The sequence below is a fragment of the Haliotis rubra genome, unplaced genomic scaffold (genome assembly GCF_003918875.1).
Source record: "Haliotis rubra isolate DU_JTF1 unplaced genomic scaffold, ASM391887v1 Scf105, whole genome shotgun sequence".
NCBI classification, from domain to species: Eukaryota; Metazoa; Mollusca; class Gastropoda; order Lepetellida; family Haliotidae; genus Haliotis; species Haliotis rubra.
Genome location: NW_025764948.1, coordinates 1,805,437 through 1,830,446, shown reverse-complemented (window position 1 = coordinate 1,830,446; position 25,010 = coordinate 1,805,437). Strand labels below are relative to the sequence as shown.

Here is a 25,010-nt window from a genome sequence, read left to right as displayed (position 1 = left end):
CCTACACCCACACTGACTGTATTGAAGAACACATCAATATCTTAACAATACTAACTGACCAAAACACATTTCAGTATGGCTGCCATGGCAATGACAACAGTCATTCTAAGGACATTAGGGATAATATGGATCAAGGTCAGCTTAAAAAGTCTAGTTACTAGCTGTTGACAGTACACATCAGCTGAGAGGTAGTAGCATCATATAAAATCAACATCCATGCAGCATGCTACTGCACACACCACATTCTGGTTTATTAAATGTCAAAACGTTACATTCAGAAATAGCCAAGCAGTGACCTTTAACACTTCTAAGAGATCAGACTGTGAGCACTTTTAGAGACACCATGTTGCGAAAAGACGACATTTCTATGTGTAAATTGCCATTGACTTCCTATTATCATTTACTATTCACACATAAATTTAGAGCTAAATGAGTTTGAGATTACCGTAAAAATGTTAAATATTACATCACTCAACAATGAATGTGTAGATGCGATTACAATAATCTTCATCTAGAATCTTTCATATTGTTTGTTCTTAAATAATGCACACATCGTTATTCTAGCTATATAACAATCTGTCAATAAACAAGTTTGGACCAGACAGTCCAGTGATTGACATCATAAGCATTGATCCAAGCAGTTGGGTTAACATGACCAGCAAGTCAGCACACCTGACACCATCCATTCCGTTGTCTCTTACAGCAAGGACAGGTGGCTGGAGACCTATGTTCTTCCACAGATACCCCAAGGACCTATTAAGGCTTGTCTCCAACTAAACCCTTTCTCTGTCTTCAGTCACTCCCAATAAGTACTCGTAAACGCCAAGAAAGCCATTATAATTTAGAACCACCTGACTCTCGGTGCCCGTTAAGCTCTGCCAGGAATTAGTTCCAAACAACAACACATTCTAAGACTCCAACAGAGCTAGAAATGGTAAAATGGCATCATCTCATAATTTTTCAGCTTACACAAGACTGCTGTCATTTATTGACCTTTTTCTCTGGTAACCATGGCAACGTACATCACAAGTTAAAATTGTATTCTTAAACTCATTTCTCAAGTTGGCTTTTTGTGCCTTTATTAAGCTGCCAGGTATTTATCCCTTCATGTCTCTCCTGTTCAAGATTCCTCAAGTTCTGAGATCACTGATTTTGCCATCAATCCTGAAAAGGGTCAGGTTTTTGTTCCGAACGTCTATAAATGAAATCCATCAGGGACCTTTGTGGGATATGTCACTTCTGAGACCCACCAAAGCATCAATATACCAGATAGATTTATACTTTGCCCATGAAATGTGGCTTTACTGGTGCTTGTCACTAAGTATCCTTAATTGGTAGGACGAAAGTGTGTTACAGTGCACAGGCACTTAACCATTAACGGGTCAACTAGAGTATTTCAGTAAAGCCCAAATTAACCCTATGAAGGTCAGACATACATCACTGTATACCAGAAACATGTTCCATCAAGTTGCCTTTGTGGACTTATTGAACTTTTAGACATTCAATTGCACTGACCGTCTCCTTGTTGGCTTGTTCTTGGCCGACCTTGGGCCAAATTAATGTCAGTGCAGCTCTCACACAACAAAGTTGTATGGTTCCTTGTAGATCTCTTTGAAGGTCTAGCAGGTGTCACTGAGGACTCCCCTCAGTAAATCTCCAATGTTCAGCCTTCTAATTTATTCTGGCGCCAGTGGTGCAACCGTTATGGTAAAGGTTTATGACAGTGTTGTTCACTGTTTGTACTTGTGTCATCTTGGTTTCAGTCTTTACAAATTAAGATTAATAGTTGTCTGAAAACTAGTAATCTACCATTCATTCTTCCTCATGCTATAATCGGGGGAACAAGCGGCCAAGTTGTCAAAGGCACCACACTTAGCTGTGCAGATTTACATCCCTTGGGCTTGCACGAGACCTGTGATCATGGGTCAAAAGCTGCTTTGTTCTAACTCTGTAGGTTCAAGAGCTCCAATCCTGTGCTTGTGTTTCAGTTATGTTACACTGTGTCAGTTTGATGTGGAGTTTCACATGCAAGTCCAAGATGTTGACCACTTTGTCGAAACTGACAAACATGGGTATTGTGCTGACCAATCTAGAAATACAATCAAGGTCAAAATGCATTTAAAAACAAAATCATAGTTTTCTGGTAGGAACTCTGCACAGCAAATTGTAACACCTTAGATAACTGTTACCCCTGACCAAACTGATGGCTGACATATGGAAGATGGCAGCAGTTCTTGGGTTACTGATGCCATTAAAGTGTAATAGCAGTGTTGGGGATTTCAGGGAACACCTGCATACCTGTGATGATGTAGTGACCCCACAGGTCACAGCTGCTAGATGTTGCAGGTGTTACACAGGTGTTACAACACACACACAGGTGTTCCACTCCATTCTGTCATTGTGCATCCTACCACTTGATTCCTGTGTTGTCCAAGATCTTGCAGAGTGTTCAAGTGTGCAACGCTGACACCACTAGTGAAGGAAGTGAGTGTATCTAGGCTGCTGAAGTATCATGTAAAATGGAGACTTTCAGTTTTGGCTTCAAATACCATGATTTTGAAAAAAACAAAAGCAATTGTTTAAATATGTGTTGAATTGAACTTCCTTCATTAAAACAAGAATTTAGAACACGGAACTGAAATACATAAGGGACCGTTCATAATGTATGGCTAGGGGGTGATGATGATTTTTATGTAGAAGCATGTACAATGTGAATGCCCCCCCCCAGGTACAAAATAAGTGACCCCCCTGCATGTCATGTACAAAATCAATGACCCCCTTCCCCTTCCCATAATTTCTAAGCATAATTTTAAACATATTTTTATGTACAAAATTGCTGACCCCTAGTACGTGTGTACAAAATTGCTGACCCGCCTAGCTCCCCAGAACAAAATGGGTGACAACCCCCTCCCCTAAAATCATCATCAAACCACCCCCACCCATAAATTATGAACGGTCCCTAATGGGGAATGATGATAACTTGGGGATTTCAGGATTAGAGTAGATGAGCCCAAAGGATTTTTTCATCGTGAGCTCTGCCATGATGTACATATTATTATATATAGCTACATATTATTCTATTAATCATAGAAAAGTGCAATACAATTTGAACATTAATATAATTTCTCCAAAATTTTTGTTGCCTTGTTAAAATTCACAATGGCCAGTGTATTTCTTAGCTCAGAGTCATCTGCAAGAACAATGGTGTGACATCATCCCAATTGTTTATTGTACGATAGTATGTGTTGCCAATTGTTGCCAAGTGTTGACAGGAACATATTCCCTACCATAGTAGGGGTCTAACATGTCTTCTTCCTGAACTATCAAGTCATAAAATGAGATAATATGACATTTGGAAATAACTCAGAGAGAAATGTATGGAATTCTAAACACACCATGGTTGCTGTCAAATGATGTAACAAAAGATGTCAGATGTTTTTCATTATAAATTACGATAATATTTAAGTTGTTCAGTAGTTTTGTCAATATATTTCACCATTTAATAGAGAATTTCAAACCCAAATAGGTCAGCTGTCTTGTTTGATTGTCAAAAGATCAAACAAATTTGAAAAGTGAGAGAGAGAATTATGCTTAATGCCATAGCCAGAAATATTTTACCAATGTATAGGTCAAACCTTTTTATTCTCGGAAATCTCATTCTATCCATGGAAATGTCAACAGTAAGTAAATAATTAAATCTGAATACAGCCAACCAGTGGCTGAAAGCATGAAGGAACAACTTCATCATTGGAGACAGACCCGTGAAGGTCCGGGTTAGAAGCAACCCATGCTTGTCTCCCATGAAGATCCGGGTTAGATCTTCAGTAACCCATGCTTGTCGTAAGAGGTGACTAACGGGATCGGGTGGTCAGGCTCGCTGACTTGGTTGACATATGTCATCGGTTCCGAATTGTGTAGATCGATGCTCATGCTGTGGAACACTGGATTGTCTGCTTCAGACTTGATTATTTACAAACCGCCACCCTAGAGCTGTAATATTGTAGAGTACAGCATTGAACAACAAACAAACAAACAAACAAAACAAATAATTGGGAGACAATGACACACAATCGGACACAGGGTGTATCAACCAATCCTCTTTTCCTACTCCAGCAGTGAAGGCAATATCAGGTGTCTCTGTCTACAAGTAAGCCACCACTGTCTGACATGACAGCTACACTATTTCAAGCAATACAAAAACATGTTTTCACCAAGCTAATCTGGAAGAAAACGGAAACAACCTCTGGTTACTGAAAGATGGTTCCATTTAGGCTGACAGCTTCTCCAATAATTAAATATGAAATACACCACTTCACGCCAGTGTGGAAAATATGGTGTGAACCAGTCATAAATAGAAGCTGATATATGTCCCTGTCAACACATGAGGACACTCATAAAACTCCATGATGATAATAGCATTTTAACACAAGCAAACTAATGGATTACGCTCTTCAGTCTGACGGGATAATTATAAAAATTGGACAATTCCTCATCCTAAACAAGATAAACACACCATCTGAAGCAGCAGACTCTTCTCTAACATCTTCAAGGATGACAAGAGAATGATGTACAGAGAGTGGGATGTATATATGGCTATGATTTTCATGCATTACAAAAAAAAGAATTTATTTCAGACGAACTTCAATGAATGTTGAATGGTGAGTGTTTTGATGATTTAATGTCATGAACGTGAGTGGACACGGACAGAAGTCGACATTTATGGACATAAGGACAGTGTAGTCTATGAGACAGCTTATCATGAAAGTCTTCGATGTGAGTCTACACGTCTTACTTTCTGGAAGTGATTGTGATTCCTATTGACGAAGAAGCTCAATCAGTAAGCCATGCAATCATCTTCATTCAGTTTCACACACACATCCCCCACAACCAAGATCACGGGAAGGTTCCCATTTTGTATTTCATCCCTACCAAACCTCCAGGGAAAATTCTAATTTTGACTTGTAAATACAAGCCTCGTTTCTTAACCTGATAGTCATAATCAAGTATGTTGGAAAAGTTTATTAAAAAGTTTGGACAAAGTGTGAAATATGAATGCCTGAAATTGGATTGGCCAAGATGACCTTGGGACTTATATATCTCTCTGTCTAGACAAGTTTAATTTAATATTTATTGATAAGCAGACGCAAGTCCAGTTTAGAGGAGCTGAGATGAGTTGTGGGGAGTTGAGATGAGTTGGGGTATGCTTGGTTTGAACAGCAGCATGTAATGTGCTTATTCTGCAGAATTTATCCCCCTGAGACGTTTGGTTCAAATCTGACGTAAGAAACTCGTGAAATCAATGAAAGGATTAATTACTTTGCCCCAAAACCAACCAACTACTCTCTAGCCACAGAATATTACTGTTATCACCTCTAAGGCCTAAATATATGGAACATGGTACAGACAACAGTTGGATGCCGTGACTTCCACAAGCATGTCATTTCCACCATGTCAGCATGTCATTTCACTTCAAAAACATCCTCTCAGTACTGCAGTCAGAGCCATCCTCTTCATAGCGAGTTCTGCTGACATTAATCCAGCAGGCAGAGCTAACAAGTGTGAAAACAATTCAGCTCACTCAAAGTTAAGAATTTATCAGCCGCAGTACCTTCTGTGGTTTAAAAACGTGTGTCAAATTAGGAAAGTCCATAGTTACTTCAAATAATGCATGAAATAGAAAAACAAATCAGAAACCATTTTCCGTGAACAGTAATAAGCATTGATAGATACTGGTAAGACAAAATTATCAATGCTAACTCTGGATTTTAAGAATAGTTCTTACCAGAATAGAAATGTCTCTCATAAATAAGTACAATCTATAATCTTAGTAAGTTTTAATGATTCAGAAAGCCATACCTTTCAGCATGTTAGTCACAATGGAAATGATGTCAGCAGACAAGCTACAGGAACGTGACAAAACATCTGTTTTAAAGATTGTGTAAATGTTAGTCGCCATATGTAGTCCAAAGTTTGTTCAAGAATGTGTATGATCTGCAATCCATGTTGAAGCCACACTTCGATCAGGGAAAACAAAACAAGCATACACTTTTCAAAATCTTTTCAGAAAGCACAAATTCTAGACAGCAGGTACAATATGTGGGGCCAGTGACAATAGACAGCTTCAGGTTTGTTGGAATAACTGTCAGATAATGCACACCAGAGACTTGTAATCTATATGTTTGAGTTTAAATTGGCAAGGGAAGTGTGAAAATCCAATCGTATCAGTTGACAAATATGGCTGCCGTTTCCAACATACAATCAGTTATAAACACTATGTCATGTGACATAGCTCAGCTCACATGTTGGCACAACAACCAGAACCTTCAACTGGACACACATTGTATGTTACAGATTTCATGTGTTGTCCAAGAAAGGAAAATCACAAGTTGTGAGAAGAGTGTGAATATCTTAATGAACTGTTTCTTGTTTTAATACCTCAATTAATTACCCTTCCAGCTAGCAAGTGTGTGTCTGTTGTTTAAAGCTACTCTCAGCAATAGTCCAGATATATCACTGCAACCTGCATATAAACAAGCCTGGACCAAACAATCCCGTGATTGATATTGTAAACCAAAATCCACACCATTAGGTCAACACACACAAACCAAAAAGTCTGACCAACAGATTTGATTATTTGTCTCTTATTACAGCATGGGTTGCTGATGTCCAAGTCTAACATGGATCTTCACAGACGTCCATGGTGTGTATTATTGTCTTTTTAATAGTATATAAATATTCCCAAAAGTCTATAGTGTATATATAAATATTCCCAACAGTCTATAGTGTATATATACATCTGTCAGTATATCAACCAGGGCTGGCCACCTGATCCATTAGGTCATCTTTCATGTTGACCAACCTGGGTTCACCACAGGATGTTTGTATGTAGAGATATGTGGATCATACCCAGGGTGGACCTGTCCAATCAGAGGGATCCTTCTATCAATCAGTCACCGTAGAGATATGTGGATCATACCCAGGGTGGACCTGTCCAATCAGAGGGATCCATCTATCAATCAGTCACCATGGGTCAGACCTAGCCTGTTGAGTCATCAGTATCAGATTAAGATAATCCAGGTCTAGAATGTGCAGGAGCTGCGTGTGTGGTGGGTTGGAGTTGAGCAGCATCCAGGAATCAGGTACTATGAACATCTGATACACAAGTTGTGATGTTCTACTTTATAATTACTCAGGCAGTTAGACCACTTGATCATGTGATCTGGCTCAATGACACATGGTCAATAATCTGGAAGCTTGGAGTTTGTTAGTTGCCTGCAGTCTAGTTGACCTGCATGTGCATCAGTGCTAATGCTGGGTGCCATGTTCTTCTAACTGGACACAGAATGATACACGTTTGTGCCACTGGACACACACATGGAAACAGTTTGTCCTGTTGGATACACAAATGATAATAGTTTGTCCTGCTGGATATACAAATGATAAAAGTTTGTCCTGCTGGTTACACAAATGATAACAGTTTGTCCTGCTGGGTACACAAATGATAACAGTTTGTCCTGCTGGATACACAAATGATTACAGTTTGTCCTGCTGGATACACAAATGATAACAGTTTGTCCTGCTGGATACACAAATGATAACAGTTTGTCCTGTTGGATACACAAATGATAACAGTTTGTACTGCTGGTTACACAAATGATACAAGTTTGTCCTGCTGGTTACACAAATGATAACAGTTTGTCCTGCTGGGTACACAAATGATAACAGTTTGTCCTGCTGGATACACAAATGATAACAGTTTGTACTGCTGGTTACACAAATGATAAAAGTTTGTCCTGCTGGTTACACAAATGATAACAGTTTGTCCTGCTGGATACACAAATGATGACAGTTTGTCCTGCTGGGTACACAAATGATAATAGTTTGTCCTGCTGGATACACAAATGATAACAGTTTGTCCTGCTGGATACACAAATGATAACAGTTTGTCCTGTTGGATACACAAATGATAACAGTTTGTACTGCTGGTTACACAAATGATAACAGTTTGTCCTGCTGGATACACAAATGATGACAGTTTGTCCTGCTGGATACACAAATGATAACAGTTTGTCCTGCTGGATACACAAATGATAATAGTTTGTCCTGCTGGATACGCAAATGATACCAGTTTGTCCTTCTGGTTACACAAATGATAAAAGTTTGTCCTGCTGGTTACACAAATGATAACAGTTTGTCCTGTTGGATACACAAATGATACAAGTTTGTCCTGCTGGTTACACAAATGATAACAGTTTGTCCTGCTGGATACACAAATGATAACAGTTTGTCCTGCTGGTTACACAAATGATAACAGTTTGTCCTGCTGGATACAAAATGATAACCTGCTGGTTACACAAAATGATTTGTCCTGCTGGATACACAAATGATAACAACATGATAACAGTTTGTCCTGCTGGTTACACAAATGATAACAGTTTGTCCTGCTTGATACACAAATGATAACAGTTTGTCCTGCTGGTTACACAAATGATAACAGTTTGTCCTGCTGGTTACACAAATGATAACAGTTTGTCCTGCTGGATACACAAAATGATAACAGTTTGTCCTGCTGGTTACACAAATGATAACAGTTTGTCCTGCTGGATACACAAATGATAACAGTTTGTCCTGCTGGTTACACAAAATGATAACAGTTTGTCCTGCTGGTTACACAAATGATAACAGTTTGTCCTGCTGGTTACACAAAAATGAGTTTGTCCTGCTGGATACACAAATGATAACAGTTTGTCCTGCTGGATACACAAATGATACAAGTTTGTCCTGCTGGTTACACAAATGATAACAGTTTGTCCTGCTGGTTACACAAATGATGACAGTTTGTCCTGCTGGATACACAAAATGATACAAGTTTGTCCTGCTGGTTACACAAATGATAACAGTTTGTCCTGCTGGATACACAAATGATAACAGTTTGTCCTGTTGGGTACACAAATGATACAAGTTTGTCACAAAATGATAACAGTTTGTCCTGCTGGATACACAAATGATAACAGTTTGTCCTGCTGGATACACAAATGATGACAGTTTGTCCTGCTGGATACACAAATGATAACAGTTTGTCCTGCTGGATACACAAATGATAATAGTTTGTCCTGCTGGATACGCAAATGATACCAGTTTGTCCTTCTGGTTACACAAATGATAAAAGTTTGTCCTGCTGGTTACACAAATGATAACAGTTTGTCCTGTTGGATACACAAATGATACAAGTTTGTCCTGCTGGTTACACAAATGATAACAGTTTGTCCTGCTGGATACACAAATGATAACAGTTTGTCCTGCTGGACACACAAAATGATAACAGTTTGTCCTGTTGGATACACAAATGATAAAAGTTTGTCCTGCTGGTTACACAAATGATGACAGTTTGTCCTGCTGGATACACAAATGATAACAGTTTGTCCTGCTGGATAAACAAATGATAACAGTTTGTCCTGCTGGATACACAAATGATAACAGTTTGTACTGCTGGATACACAAATGATACACAGTTTGTCCTGCTGGTTACACAAATGATAACAGTTTGTCCTGCTGGTTACACAAATGATGACAGTTTGTCCTGCTGGATACATACAAATGATACAAGTTTGTCCTGCTGGTTACACAAATGATAACAGTTTGTCCTGCTGGATACACAAATGATAACAGTTTGTCCTGTTGGGTACACAAATGATACAAGTTTGTCCTGGTTACACAAATGATAACAGTTTGTCCTGCTGGATACACAAATGATAACAGTTTGTCCTGCTGGATACACAAATGATGACAGTTTGTCCTGCTGGATACACAAATGATAACAGTTTGTCCTGCTGGATACACAAATGATAATAGTTTGTCCTGCTGGATACGCAAATGATACCAGTTTGTCCTTCTGGTTACACAAATGATAAAAGTTTGTCCTGCTGGTTACACAAATGATAACAGTTTGTCCTGTTGGATACACAAATGATACAAGTTTGTCCTGCTGGTTACACAAATGATAACAGTTTGTCCTGCTGGATACACAAATGATAACAGTTTGTCCTGCTGGACACACAAATGATAACAGTTTGTCCTGTTGGATACACAAATGATAAAAGTTTGTCCTGCTGGTTACACAAATGATGACAGTTTGTCCTGCTGGATACACAAATGATAACAGTTTGTCCTGCTGGATAAACAAATGATAACAGTTTGTCCTGCTGGATACACAAATGATAACAGTTTGTACTGCTGGATACACAAATGATACAAGTTTGTCCTGCTGGTTACACAAATGATAACAGTTTGTCCTGCTGGTTACACAAATGATGACAGTTTGTCCTGCTGGATACGCAAATGATACAAGTTTGTCCTGCTGGTTACACAAATGATAACAGTTTGTCCTGCTGGATACACAAATGATAACAGTTTGTCCTGTTGGGTACACAAATGATACAAGTTTGTCCTGGTTACACAAATGATAACAGTTTGTCCTGCTGGATACACAAATGATAACAGTTTGTCCTGCTGGATACACAAATGATAACAGTTTGTCCTGCTGGATACACAAATGATGACAGTTTGTCCTGCTGGATACACAAATGATAACAGTTTGTCCTGCTGGATACACAAATGATAATAGTTTGTCCTGCTGGATACGCAAATGATACCAGTTTGTCCTTCTGGTTACACAAATGATAAAAGTTTGTCCTGCTGGTTACACAAATGATAACAGTTTGTCCTGTTGGATACACAAATGATACAAGTTTGTCCTGCTGGTTACACAAATGATAACAGTTTGTCCTGCTGGATACACAAATGATAACAGTTTGTCCTGCTGGACACACAAATGATAACAGTTTGTCCTGTTGGATACACAAATGATAAAAGTTTGTCCTGCTGGTTACACAAAATGATGACAGTTTGTCCTGCTGGATACACAAATGATAACAGTTTGTCCTGCTGGATAAACAAATGATAACAGTTTGTCCTGCTGGATACACAAATGATAACAGTTTGTACTGCTGGATACACAAATGATACAAGTTTGTCCTGCTGGTTACACAAATGATAACAGTTTGTCCTGCTGGTTACACAAATGATGACAGTTTGTCCTGCTGGATACGCAAATGATACAAGTTTGTCCTGCTGGTTACACAAATGATAACAGTTTGTCCTGCTGGATACACAAATGATAACAGTTTGTCCTGTTGGGTACACAAAATGATACAAGTTTGTCCTGGTTACACAAATGATAACAGTTTGTCCTGCTGGATACACAAATGATAACAGTTTGTCCTGCTGGATACACAAATGATGACAGTTTGTCCTGCTGGATACACAAATGATAACAGTTTGTCCTGCTGGATACACAAATGATAATAGTTTGTCCTGCTGGATACGCAAATGATACCAGTTTGTCCTTCTGGTTACACAAATGATAAAAGTTTGTCCTGCTGGTTACACAAATGATAACAGTTTGTCCTGTTGGATACACAAATGATACAAGTTTGTCCTGCTGGTTACACAAATGATAACAGTTTGTCCTGCTGGATACACAAATGATAACAGTTTGTCCTGCTGGACACACAAATGATAACAGTTTGTCCTGTTGGATACACAAATGATAAAAGTTTGTCCTGCTGGTTACACAAATGATGACAGTTTGTCCTGCTGGATACACAAATGATAACAGTTTGTCCTGCTGGATAAACAAATGATAACAGTTTGTCCTGCTGGATACACAAATGATAACAGTTTGTACTGCTGGATACACAAATGATACAAGTTTGTCCTGCTGGTTACACAAATGATAACAGTTTGTCCTGCTGGTTACACAAATGATGACAGTTTGTCCTGCTGGATACGCAAATGATACAAGTTTGTCCTGCTGGTTACACAAATGATAACAGTTTGTCCTGCTGGATACACAAATGATAACAGTTTGTCCTGTTGGGTACACAAATGATACAAGTTTGTCCTGGTTACACAAATGATAACAGTTTGTCCTGCTGGATACACAAATGATAACAGTTTGTCCTGCTGGATACACAAATGATAACAGTTTGTCCTGCTGGTTACACAAATGATGACAGTTTGTCCTGCTGGATACACAAATGATAACAGTTTGTCCTGCTGGATAAACAAATGATAACAGTTTGTCCTGCTGGATACACAAATGATAACAGTTTGTCCTGCTGGATACACAAATGATAATAGTTTGTCCTGCTGGATACACAAATGATAACAGTTTGTCCTGCTGGATACACAATGGTGTAATGAGATCATTGGACTTAAAGGAATAATCAAGGTCAAGACAGGTTTACAAAATAGTTTACAAAGTGACCCTAGGCTATATAACTGTCAGCCATAATGAACTTTGAGTTGCTATGCCTTGAAAAAACATAAATGTCGAGGTTGAAAAAACATAAATGTCCAGGTTTGGCCGGAACATCTACAAGTTTCAAGCCATCAAATCCTGCAGTGATGAACAATATACAATTACAAATATTTGGGCCAGATGAGTTTTAAAAGTTGACTATTAAAACCAAAAGTTGCACTGACCACAATCCGAGGTATATGTCTCTGCTCTCCTGGTCCGTATACACCAGCCAGTCTGAGAGCACATGTATACAACACACTGCCATCTGCTGTCTGGGATCCACTGGCGCCAAGAACCTTCTTCTCAGAATGCATCTTCGTCAGTGAATAATATTCTGTGAACTAGGAAGCAAAAACAAGCACACTAAATATATGTGTACAATTCCATGTTAAATCCCAAAGACACATTGTGATATTCTTATCAGAGAAATAAATAGGTGGGTTAATAGGACTAAAGTAATAACAATAATTAACACTTGTTACATTCCTGTAAAGAGAAGAAATAAACACACAGCATCAAAGTTAGTGCTTCAAGCTGTGACTAATCATGGCTGAAGCTTTTTCTCACGTCGTGTGCCAACAAACATGATCAAGCTCAACAGCCAATGTGCCCAACCAATACCTAGAGGATACAACAACATTACATACATGGAGGTGAGGTGAGGTGAGGTGAAATTGGGTTTAACGTCGTGCTTGAGAATATTTCGCTCATATGACGATGTGCATGCGTGTGTATGTGTATATGCGGCTGCTTGTACTAGCCCAGACTTAAGCTGGTTTTATAGTGCTAGCCCACTGAGATACCATGCCGCAGTGAAGCATGAATACCCCACTCAGACACATTATACTGACTCCAAGCCGACCAGTCCTTGTTGTACCCATTAATGCCGAGCGCCAGGCAGGGACCAACAAGTACCATATTTTAACGTCTTTTTGGTATGACGCGGTCGGGGATCGAACCCGCGACCTTCCGCTCTCTACATACATGGAAAATATCCTGAAATATACTGAACTTGACTGTGAATTTGGGGTTTCTCTGAAACATATGTTATTTCTACTGCTTAATAAATTAAGAATTGACTTCTGTGTGTCATATTATGCATTGTACACATAATTTTTTTTCCATTTATAACCCCTTTAATGTAAATGCAAAAACATACTGAAGTGTATTTTTATAAATGAATATTTCAGTTACATAACTTCTTCACTCATTATTTATCATAATCACAAAAACATAGACCACAGCACGAAATCAGAGATACTGTTCGGCACAATAATGCAGTATGACCTTTGCCCATTCTTCTATCAAAAATCCAGCTACAGCTGTCCATTAGTTAGTCAGTCTTCAACCACACGAATTTTCCCTTCCACCAAGCCCTTTCTGTAATGCAAAACCCCTAAATGAAGCAAGTATAGATATTCCTCTGTTTCAGTTCTGAATCTCCTATCTCACTGCAGCTGTTTTACAATTTGAATGGAACTATTAATTTCTATCAACGTTGTACATTTTCAGAGTCTAAGTGTTAAGTGTTAGTCTGTTGGTTGTCTTTGTCTAGCTATTTGTTTCTGGTCTAAGACTGACTGACTGAGTTTAGTTTTACGCCGCTTTTAGCAATATTCCAACAATATCACAGCGGTTCTGGTCTAAGAAACAAATGTAAAACTAATTAAGGTGTTAGTCAATCAAATAATGAAATCACTTGCAAATTATCTATTTTAGAATTAACATGAAAGATCTATATGAAAAAATTCGTGAAAGTTGTTGATAGATGTTGATAATCAATATAGGCACACCCTAACCACCTGATCCACAACATGGTAACAACAGAAAGTCATAGAACTCAAACGTTTTAGCAACAAGTTCCTTTTGGACCCCACAACCTTTCACTGATTGAAGGGCAATGACCTACAAACTATTCTCGCAACAGAGCAAAGGTCATTCAGAAATCAGTAATTACAACAAATTACATGATATCATTAGAGAATCCAAACCCCGCTGGTGTCTGGATTGTGAAGATTCTCCCCCTGGTGGATTTGGATTAGTATCACATTATCAGGATTCTCAGGAGATTGTGTTCATTCTGGCTGCATGTGTAATGTCTTGCAAGGGGATACGATTATCTAGAAATTCCCTGTACAAACATCTCATCTTGGATTAGAATGTCTGCTCCCAACATGGCCAGACAGCCGACTTACTGTAGTCAGAGAAATTAGTTATGACAATATTGTCTCCGCACCTAATATCCCTTCAATTACAATATTTATGATATAGGTATAATAGCGAAATAATGGTGACAGTCTGGCTTTTGATGCTTCTCTGACTGATGACCACTATGAAGGATGTCAAAATATCACATACATATCTGTCAGATATCAAAGGTATTAGGAGCAGATGACATCTATTTTTAAATTAGGCCCTGTTGACGAGACATCAAAGGAAAGAAAAATACATTTATTCATAGTTATTAGGAAGTATTGTCTGCAGTATCTCATTTAACAACAATATTTTTGATTGAGTTAATATATAAAACAATAAGGAAACTAATTCATTCTTTCAGACTACCTTTATTCCATCAGCCTGCATCGATTAATGAAGGATATAGAAATGGATGAAATTCATATGTGGTTGTCAAGAGTTTCAATCTTTGACTTCCACCAGGCTGGAAGTGAGATGTTGGATGTGTTTGGGTGATTACAATTTGAAACACAAGGTATCAAATATTAACGGAGAAGTCTTCGCATGTGTTGGTTACATCACAATCTCAAGTGCAGAAGTCATAAAGCCAAATATCCTGTGTCCACTACTGGCCTGAATGATCACATGACACCTTCTGTCCATGAAACCAAGTTGGCTGCGAATGACACCTTCTGGACATGAGACCAAGTTGGCTGTGAATGACATCTTCTGGACATGAAACCAAGGAGGCTGGGGATGACACCTTCTGGACATGAACCCAAGGAGGCTGGGGATGACACCTTCTGGACATGAAACCAAGGAGGCTGGGGATGACACCTTCTGGACATGAAACCAAGGAGGCTGGTGATGACACCTTCTGGACATGAAACCAAGGAGGCTGGTGATGACACCTTCTGGATATGAAACCATGGAGGCTGTGGATGACACCTTCTGCCCATGAAACACAATGAGTCTATGGATGACACCTTCTGGATATGAAACCAAGGAGGCTGGGGATGACACCTTCTGCCCATGAAACACAATAAGGCTGTGGATGACATTTTCTGGATATGAAACCAAGGAGGCTGGGGATGACACCTTCTCATGAAACCAAGGAGGCTGGGGATGACACCTTCTTCCCATGAAACTAAGCAGGTTGTGGATGACACCTTATGGACATGAAACCAAGGAAGGAGGCTGGGGATGTCTCCTTCTCCTCATGAAACCAAGGAGGCTGAGGATGACACCTTCTGGACATGAAACCAAGGCGGCTGGGGACGACACGACACCTTCTTCCCATGAAACCAAGGAGTCTGAGATGACACCTTTTGGACATGACTGACTGAGTTTAGTTTTACGCCGCTTTTAGCAATATTCCAGCAATATCACGGCGGGTTTTGGACATGAAACCAAGGAGGCTGGGGATGACTCCTTTGGGACATCACACCAGTCTGTACAACTATACCGTAGAGAATGACATAGCGCAGGAGCATCACAAGCACAAGTACAGACAGTGGGTTGTATTTCAGGATATCTGCTTTTGCTCATTACATGCAAAATGTCACCTGTATGGCACAATGAATGCAAATTATAAATAAAGGAAAATTACAGATTCAGAAGGTGTTATCTCACCTTGTCCTCCGTGAGATAGGGCAGACTCTCGTCTCCATCCCGGATCTCCTGCCCACCGAAGACGACGTTGTAGGTGCTGGTATACACCAGTCTTGTCACATTGCAGTCATGGCAGGCTGAAAATACGGTTGGCATTGAAAAGATGGCTAGGGTGAAGGGGGGTGAGTAAGTGAGTTGTTGAATGAGTGAGTGGTTGAGTGGTTGAATGAGTGAGTGGTTGAGTGGTTGAGTGAGTGAGTGGTTGAGTGAGTGACTAGTTGAGTAAGTGAGTGGTTGAGTGAGTGAGTGGTTGAGTGAGAGTGGTTGAGTGAGTGGTTGAGTGAGTGAGTGGTTGAGTGAGTGGTTGAGTGAGTGAGTGAGTGAGTGGTTGAGTGAGTGAGTGAGTGAGTGAGGTTTAACATTTTTAAAGTTATATCATAGTGTGTCAGCTTAATCTGAGAGGAATGCCCAGAGTGAGCTAGTGTCAGGCATTTACTTTGGTGAACTCCAGGAGCACAAGTATGGTGCTGACAAACCAAGAAACATGATCATTAAACCAGTACATGACTAAACCACTTGACAATCCCACTGAAAACTGGCTGGATACCAGGATTCTACATGACTTGTAACTTCTGTAATTCTGCGTGTACTTGTCACAATAATTTCCTGAAATACTCATATAAGTTTTATATATGAGTTGTAACTGGTGAAGTATATTTGCTAACAATATTTACACTGCATATTTATGATACTTTTTTATAAAAATATTGACCCCTTCTCTGCAACTATTTTAATTTTAAGTTTTATTGAATGTGATTAAACAACTCTTTCATGAAATAGAAACCTGGGGTTTCCACGGCTTATTTATAGAATGCTGGAACCTTTTCTCCGGACAAGTGAGACCGACTTTGAAGTGGTACTTGTGAACTGTATCATTTAAAATGCATCTGATATGGATTTATGACTGGTCAAAAATGAGGATTATTTCCCAATTTCTATTTTTCCGACAGCTTGTGTGTTTGCTGCCCATGCTAGGATACTGATTAGAAGTAGATGAGTCAACTCACATACAGGGGTACAGATAGGAAATATATACAACATACTGATTAATGAGTGCATCTTTCCAAGTTGATTAGACAGACAGACAGACATATTTATTTGTATATGTGGCCCTGAGGCCAATAGTACATGTGTACAATAATAACAGTGCATTTATGAGCAGCCTGTAAATACGCGAGTTATAGGAACATCAATAAATCCATAAACGACCATTCACAATTTACATTTTTTCTCTCAACATAAGTATGTGGTACAACACAAGGGCTACCTAAACAACAAGTCAATATCAAATATTAACGGAGAAGTCTTCGCATGTTTCTTCGCAGAATTTTTGTCTCGACGGTTGGTTATAGAAAAAATAAGTTGATTAGTATATACGTTGTTGAATCTTGGTGAGATCAGTCCGACCAACAGGAACATCTATGTACAAGATATCATCACATACAGCCCTTTTAATGAACCCTTAAATCACTACCTTGGAAGAAGAGCATTATATGGTGACATGATGAATCTCCTCACACTGACATAAAGCTGGTTTAGATACAAAGATAAACCCTAAAATAAAACCTACTAGAAATTGTCTCTATTGGGGAGAGCACCCATGGAGATTCCTGGTAAGGCTATGATTGCTTTAAGAGGCAGCTTAAAGGATTTGGTGGTCAGGCTTGGCTGTATGCACAGCATCGCATCTTATCGATTGGTGCTCATGATGTTAACCACTGGTTTATTTGAACCATATGTGAACGCTCACAGACTGTCGTCACGTTGTTGCAATAACGCTGTGTTTAGTGTTAACCCATTTACTTTCTGTCCTAAGCTAATCTTCCACAATGTGGCACAGACCCTTTAATGATACCCATCCAATTTACACAAAGGGGCACAACCCCTTTAAAGAAACCGTCTTTACCCGAGAACACATGTTTAAAGGTACATGCACTGTAATGAAGCTCTGCAGCTACAACACAATGGCGGAGTCCCTTTAATGACACCTCTTCCATTGTACCCTGCAACGCCATGTACAAGAAAGTGTTTTACAACAATGCCCAGTCAGTGAAACACAGCTAACGGAAATTGAACAAGTCTCTAAAGACTGGCTCTCCTCATCAGGTTATGAAGAGCATCGGCTAATCAGGTACTAGATTTCTCCGCAGGAAAAAAATCAAATCAATGTCTGTAATACAGTGATCATCAAAGTAGACAACAAGTTGGATCACAGAGAGACCCTGGCTGGAAATGACCTTTCTTGTTGTAATTATCAAGCTTGGAGAATTGGCTAGCTTTACAGGATGCTGAGATTTTCTTGGAATGAGAACTGAAAATCTTGGCCGCTTGGATGAAAAGGGATTTAAAGGGACTTTCTCTCAATTTCAGCCTCTATTCAGTTGTAATTTGTACACTTCCACTGAGATGATACTTGGATGAAATTCCTTGTAGTTTTCATAATTTCACCCTCTTTTCAGTATTTCATATACTGCTCAAAAATGGTTTAAGAATACCTGATTTTTGTCATATGACTATGGTTAAACTGTCATGTCCATGGATATTCTTTAACTTTTTTGAGAAAAATAACTACATTTGCACTGTAATGAAATTCAAATATGTTTTCTGACAAACTTCGCCTCTATTGTGATTAAATGTAGTTGCACAATAACTTGTATTTAAACATTTGGACAATATAAATCAATACTATCATTATAGATGAAAGGATTTTTGTGTTCTTCAGCTTTAAAAGTTTTATCAGACAAAAATTTTATCACAAGAGAATAAACAGTCAAAAGGCTATACATTTTTTACACCAAAATTACACCTAATTTTGTATAATAAACAACTTTGTCATTTTTTAAATCAAAGTACATTAAACATTAATTTCACAGTAAAACTGGGCCTAATGCCCTCATTATCTCAACAAACATCACACAACTATTTTATGAGTTAACTAAGTCATCATTTTCACTTAATACATCATAAAAATTGACAACATCATGGTATTTATATATTCCCTAACACTATTTACATCAAAAGCAATGCCTAGTGTAAAGGGATACAATTATTCGTCCATCTTCCTCTAGGGATTCATGGACCCCAGGTGGTGATTTATCGGCCACACATCCCTTGCAGACAGACACAATAGCTTCCAAACTATAAACACCCAGCCAAGGAAGACATTCTACTATTGAGAGCCACTGAGGCTGGTCCTGTCCATTTATAATTCAACAACTCCTCGACCAGACCTATTGAACAAATGATGATTTATTAGAACATCACATTTCCTGGTAACTTTCTTGGGTTTTCATCGAGTCAATTGGTCCCGACATGCAATCAGGTGTGGTCCGACATTGTAAACACATTGACCTTGAGTATTTATACACGTCTGCTGCATACAGCACACCTTGAAGCAGGTGATGGCGAGATGTAGAGTTGATATTAATGAACATTTATGTACATGTCTGAAAGGGTTGCCTGGAGTTTTGTGCTTTGTCATCCCAAAGACACAAGTTCAGTTATTTATGTGGGTGTGAAAGCCCTTCTTGGAGCTGCACATCATAAGGTTGGAATATTGCTGAAAGTTGTGTGTAAAATGGTCACTTCCAGGCAGGTGTAGCTGTACAGCATGATATGTCCTGCTTTAATAGTGATTTCTTGTGATAGTGGGTATGTTTTAATCACTTTTAAAATTTTATATCATTACTTACAAATCAAATTAATCTCCACAAACTAATTATTAATGCAGCAATAATTGATCAGGTGATGAGAAAGCTTCTCCTTATAATAATATGTTTTACAAATTAACAAAGAATGCAGCCAAGATAGGTTGGGTGGTCTTGGCAAAGTCAGGCTGGTTAGGCTCATGATCAACTCAGGTTCTTGCACGCGCACACGCACGCACGCACGCACACACACACACACACACACACACACACACACCCTTACATGCAGCCCAGACAGCAAATGGGACTTCTTGCAGGAAGCGTTGGCTTTTTTTTTTTCAAATGTGGAGACTCCCCAAAACTACAGCCTTCTGCATTACCCAGAGTGTCAGAAGTGTTGTGTTCCTGGCAGCATCCCTGGGTACTCTCCCAGTCAGTCAGGAGTTGAGGACAAAAACAAATCTAAGACCGACAAAATTGGGGAATTGAACAACGGGTTTGGGGGATAAAAACATAACCATTTTTTATATTGGCCATGTCTTGCCTGAAACCTGTCAATCTCATTAGTGTCAAAGTCGACATAGAATTCAATGATATAAATGACTTCATTGGATATATAAAAATTTCACGGTTTGGTTTGTTGGATAAGATACATCTGTACAGACGGTCCTAGCAAGTTTGATTTCAGTCATTCAAGACCCACATCCACACTCAACTAATCTGATGTAGCTCTGAATAGCAGCTAACTAATATAATAGACACGCATATAGGTTTCATACAACTTCAAGACTTTCTTTGGAAATAGGAACTTGAATGTTGAGTCTCCCTCTTAGACCTGTACAGATAGTGTTGATTGCACTATAGATGTATATTATTTGCCATGAACTGCTTCGTTGCCAACACAACAGACTTTCTTATGACAATAAAAATAATATGCCTCCACAGACTCCTGTGTTACCAGGCACCGAGTGCCTACACATCCTGTTGGTCAGTGCTACTCAAGGCTTATGTGGCAATCTAATCCAGAGTAACACATCAACCAAGAGTCCAGATCAAATTCTCCATAGGGACAGTCATGGGTTGCCCAGTTCCTGCTGTGGTCTTCACGTTGTAGGAGCCACTGGAGTGATATTGACACACTGTGTATGTTGACTGATCGATACACATTATAACATTTCAACAAGCAGACAAGCAAAGTGGTGTTTCAGGTACTTCTGTTGGTTGTACTTACTCCATCAAATTAGTCCAAGCCTTGTCATCACAAAGGAGTTGCAACATGTTCGGTTTTGTCTCCTTGCTGCCAGGCCAGATAAGGCATGCTGTAGAACCACTAGCCATGATGTAGATCCACTAGCAATGATGTAGGTCTACTAGCCATGATGTAAGTCCACTAGCCATAATGAAGGTCCACTAGCCATGATGTAGGTCGACTAGCCTTGATATAGGTCTACTAGCCATGATGAAGGTCCACTAGCCATGATGTAGATCCACTAGCCATGATGAAGGTCCACTAGCCATGATGAAGTCCACTAGCCATGATGTAGGTCCACTAGCCATAATGAAGTCCACTAGCCATGATGTAGGTCCACTTGCCATAAAGAAAGGTCCACTAGCCATGATGTAGGTCCACTAGCCATAATGAAGGTCCACTAGCCATAATGAAGTCCACTAGCCATGATGTAGGTCCACTAGCCATAATGAAGTCCACTAGCCATGATGTAGGTCCACTTGCCATAATGAAGGTCCACTAGCCATGATGTAGGTCTACTAGCCATAATGAAGGTCCACTAGCCATAATGAAGTCCACTAGCCATGATGTAGGTCCACTAGCCATAATGAAGTCCACTAGCCATGATGTAGGTCCACTTGCCATAATGAAGGTCCACTAGCCATGATGTAGGTCCACTAGCCATAATGAAGGTCTACTAGCCATGATGAAAGTCCACTAGCCATAATGAAGGTCCACTAGCCATGATGTAGGTCCACTAGCCTTGATATAGGTCCACTAGCCATGATGAAGGTCGACTAGCCATGATATAGATACACTAGCCATAATGAGGTCCACTAGCCATAATGAAGTCCACTAGCCATGATGTAGGTCCACTAGCCATAATGAAGTCCACTAGCCATGATGTAGGTCCACTAGCCATAATGAAGGTCCACTAGCCATGATGTAGGTCCACTAGCCATAATGAAGGTCCACTAGCCATGATGTAGGTCCACTAGCCATGTTGATGGTTCACTAGCCATGATGTAGGTCCACTAGCCATGATGTAGGTCCATTAGCCATGATGTAGGTCCACTAGCCATGATGTAAGTCCACCAGCCATGATGTAGGTCCACTAGCCATGATACAGCTTTGATCTTTTAACTTGGTCTTGACAAGTATCTTGTGATTGAGCATGACAAGTTGCATCCATGTAACTTCAGCAGTTCCTGAGAACACACTTGTCCCCATTGTAAATCAGGTATTTGAGCCTAAGCCCAGGATTTGGCCTTGGAAACATAAAAAAGAAAATTATTTTTCGAAATACCAAAACATCTAAAGGAACCAATTCAGCATGTTTTTGATACATATACAAAGTTTTGTAAATACATATTAAATTCTGTCTGAGTTATGATCCAGAAACAGAACGACATGGACAGACAGATGGACAGAGGGACAAAATGGACAACACCCATTCTTACCGGTATGTTCCCCTCCCACTTTGTGGCAAGAATTAATGAGGCATTTCTAAGACAGACCTAGCTCTAGTCGATACTTCCCATGCACTGGAACACAAACATCCTTTATACAGTACCTTAGTCCCAGCATCAAAGAGAGATTAATGGGGAGGACCAGAAAACAAACCACAGGCAGAAGAATATAATCGTAAAGTTAAATGTGTATACGGAGGTAATAACAAAAGCAGTAAACTGTCTATGTGTCTTTCTTCCTTCCACGGAGTAGACTGGTCTTTCTGTGGCTTGTCCATTTAGTCTAATCATCCTGAGGAGTTTTGACAAAAGTCATTTTTGCAGAAAATTGAACTGTCTGGGAGAGCAGTTTCCCCTGAAAATAGTACATCTCCGTCTCAGGGAAAGACATATATCTTCCAAGATTGAAACATTTTCTCTCTGAACTCAATCTTTATTCAATAATTCACCCACTGTTTAGTCATGGATCACGTTTACCTAGTCACTGACCCTTGATCAGAATGGAAATTACTTGGTTAAACTTTCATTTCTCGTGAAACGAGAAGACTTCTTTGAAACAGAAACGTTTTCAAAGCGCAGTGTAGGAATTTAGGTGATCCGGCAATCATATTAAAGGTACTATAACACAGTATAATCTGATCAGAACTGCTCTTGAGCATTGATGCAGAACCTTCGAAGTATCATTGCTTTTAAATAGTCTGTTTAATGACGTATAGTAATGGTTATTGTGATGGACAGAGATCATTAACTGCTATGGACGTAGATGTTGTGTCATTATTGGTTGTCTATTTTACTAGGGGGATTACAGATCCTTGGCTAAATGCTTCTGGTCTCTCGTCTGTTGCACTTACTCCACATAAAGGAGGAAACAGACACCTAATGACATATCATATAACACCACATAGTGATAACCTGGTACAGATGAGTCAAGTCCTGATAGTCTTCTGATGGTGGGGCAGTCTTTATCACTAACATGGCACAATCTTAGTCGTCCAACATGGTGTTCATATTGCCAAAGACCAAATGCTGGTTCACTGGTCAGGTGTACATTAATATGCTTTTGCTCTATGAGCACCAATCATGTCATTAAATCCAGGTGATTTGAACAAGTAGTGTTAAGACTGATCTTTAATGAACATGATGCAATATAAGCACATCACCTTATGATCCAGCAATAATGCAACAGTATTTTCATAAAATCTAACATCATATCCTTACATTCACCAATTATTAACTCTATCATGACTCCATCCATATAACGATTATATTTACCTTATTTAAATTAAATTGGTCCGAAAATATTTATATGTTAATAAATACTTCCCACAGTGATTATTTCCCAAGTCCTTGCTTGACCTGTGTAGTACATTACATCAGTGGCTATGGGCTAGCAAGCCCTGCCAGCTGGGGGCTATATTTTACTGTGTCCCTACTGAGAAAGAAATAATTTGGTCTTTTTTCTCTCCGATGCCAATGTTTCTGTAATAGCACCTATGGGCCCTGGTAGTGATTGTCTGAAAACTTATTCACAGTCAGGTTTAAACTGGCATCCTAAACACATACACAAGACCATGGAGAGGCCAGTTAACATTTCATTTTCTTTCAAAATAATTTCAGTTTCCCAATCCGTCCATGATTCTTAGTTATTTTGGTTTGTATATTTGTTGTTTTACTTCCCACTCAGCAATAGTGGGATATGGCAGGATATGTGATGCCAGCCTGTAAACGATTAAGTCTTGACCAGACAATCAAGTGATTGATATTATGAACATCTTAATATAAACATTTCTTACAGTATGTAGAATGTCTTCTGTATTTAAATATTTCCTACACCCCCAACATTTCCGACCCGTGAAGGTCTGGGTTAGAATTGATCTTCAGTAACCCATGCTTGTCATAAGAGGCGACTAACGGGATCAGGTGGTCAGGCTCGCTGGCTGGGTTGAGACATGTCATCATATTCCAATTGCTCTCTGATCGATGTTCATGATGTTGATCCCTGGATTGTTTGGTCCAGACTTGATTATTTACAGACCACCGCCATATAGCTGGAATATTGCAGAGTGTGGTGTAAAACTTAAAACTGACTGACTCACTCACTCACTCACATTTCCTGAATACCCAAAAGACAGAACTTAGAAAACTTGGCAACATTTATCTCCATGTAAAAACAATTTTAATACAATTAAGCATTTTTACAGCATGTTCAGACATACAGGAGTATGTTCCAACCCAAATGTCCAATTGAGTGCAAACCTTGATTTCCTGGTGTGACCTTGAATAGAAATGTACGACAAACAAGGCTGCGTGTCTCATCTAACTAAATACCACAGTTCTCAAATGCTAATATTCCTGATTCTATACCCGCTTCAACGAACAAACTGAGCATCAGATTGTGGCATTTAGCAGATTACTAGATTAAATGTTGCGTATTTGACTTTCATCATGATAACAGG

At 39.2% G+C, this 25,010-nt stretch overlaps 1 protein-coding gene across 1 annotated transcript in view; it reads right to left on the bottom strand.

Annotated features, from left to right (window-relative positions):
* The window catches only part of LOC124276356 (short-chain dehydrogenase/reductase family 42E member 1-like), a 320,447-nt gene that overhangs the window by 64,784 nt on the left and 230,653 nt on the right, over nucleotides 1-25,010 (bottom strand). Inside the window, exons 5-6 of the mRNA XM_046712004.1 lie at nucleotides 16,172-16,287; nucleotides 12,547-12,705 (exon numbers count right to left, since the gene is read on the bottom strand). Of these exons, the coding sequence (XP_046567960.1) occupies nucleotides 12,547-12,705; nucleotides 16,172-16,287 (275 nt within the window). The remainder of the gene's footprint in view (nucleotides 1-12,546; nucleotides 12,706-16,171; nucleotides 16,288-25,010) is intronic.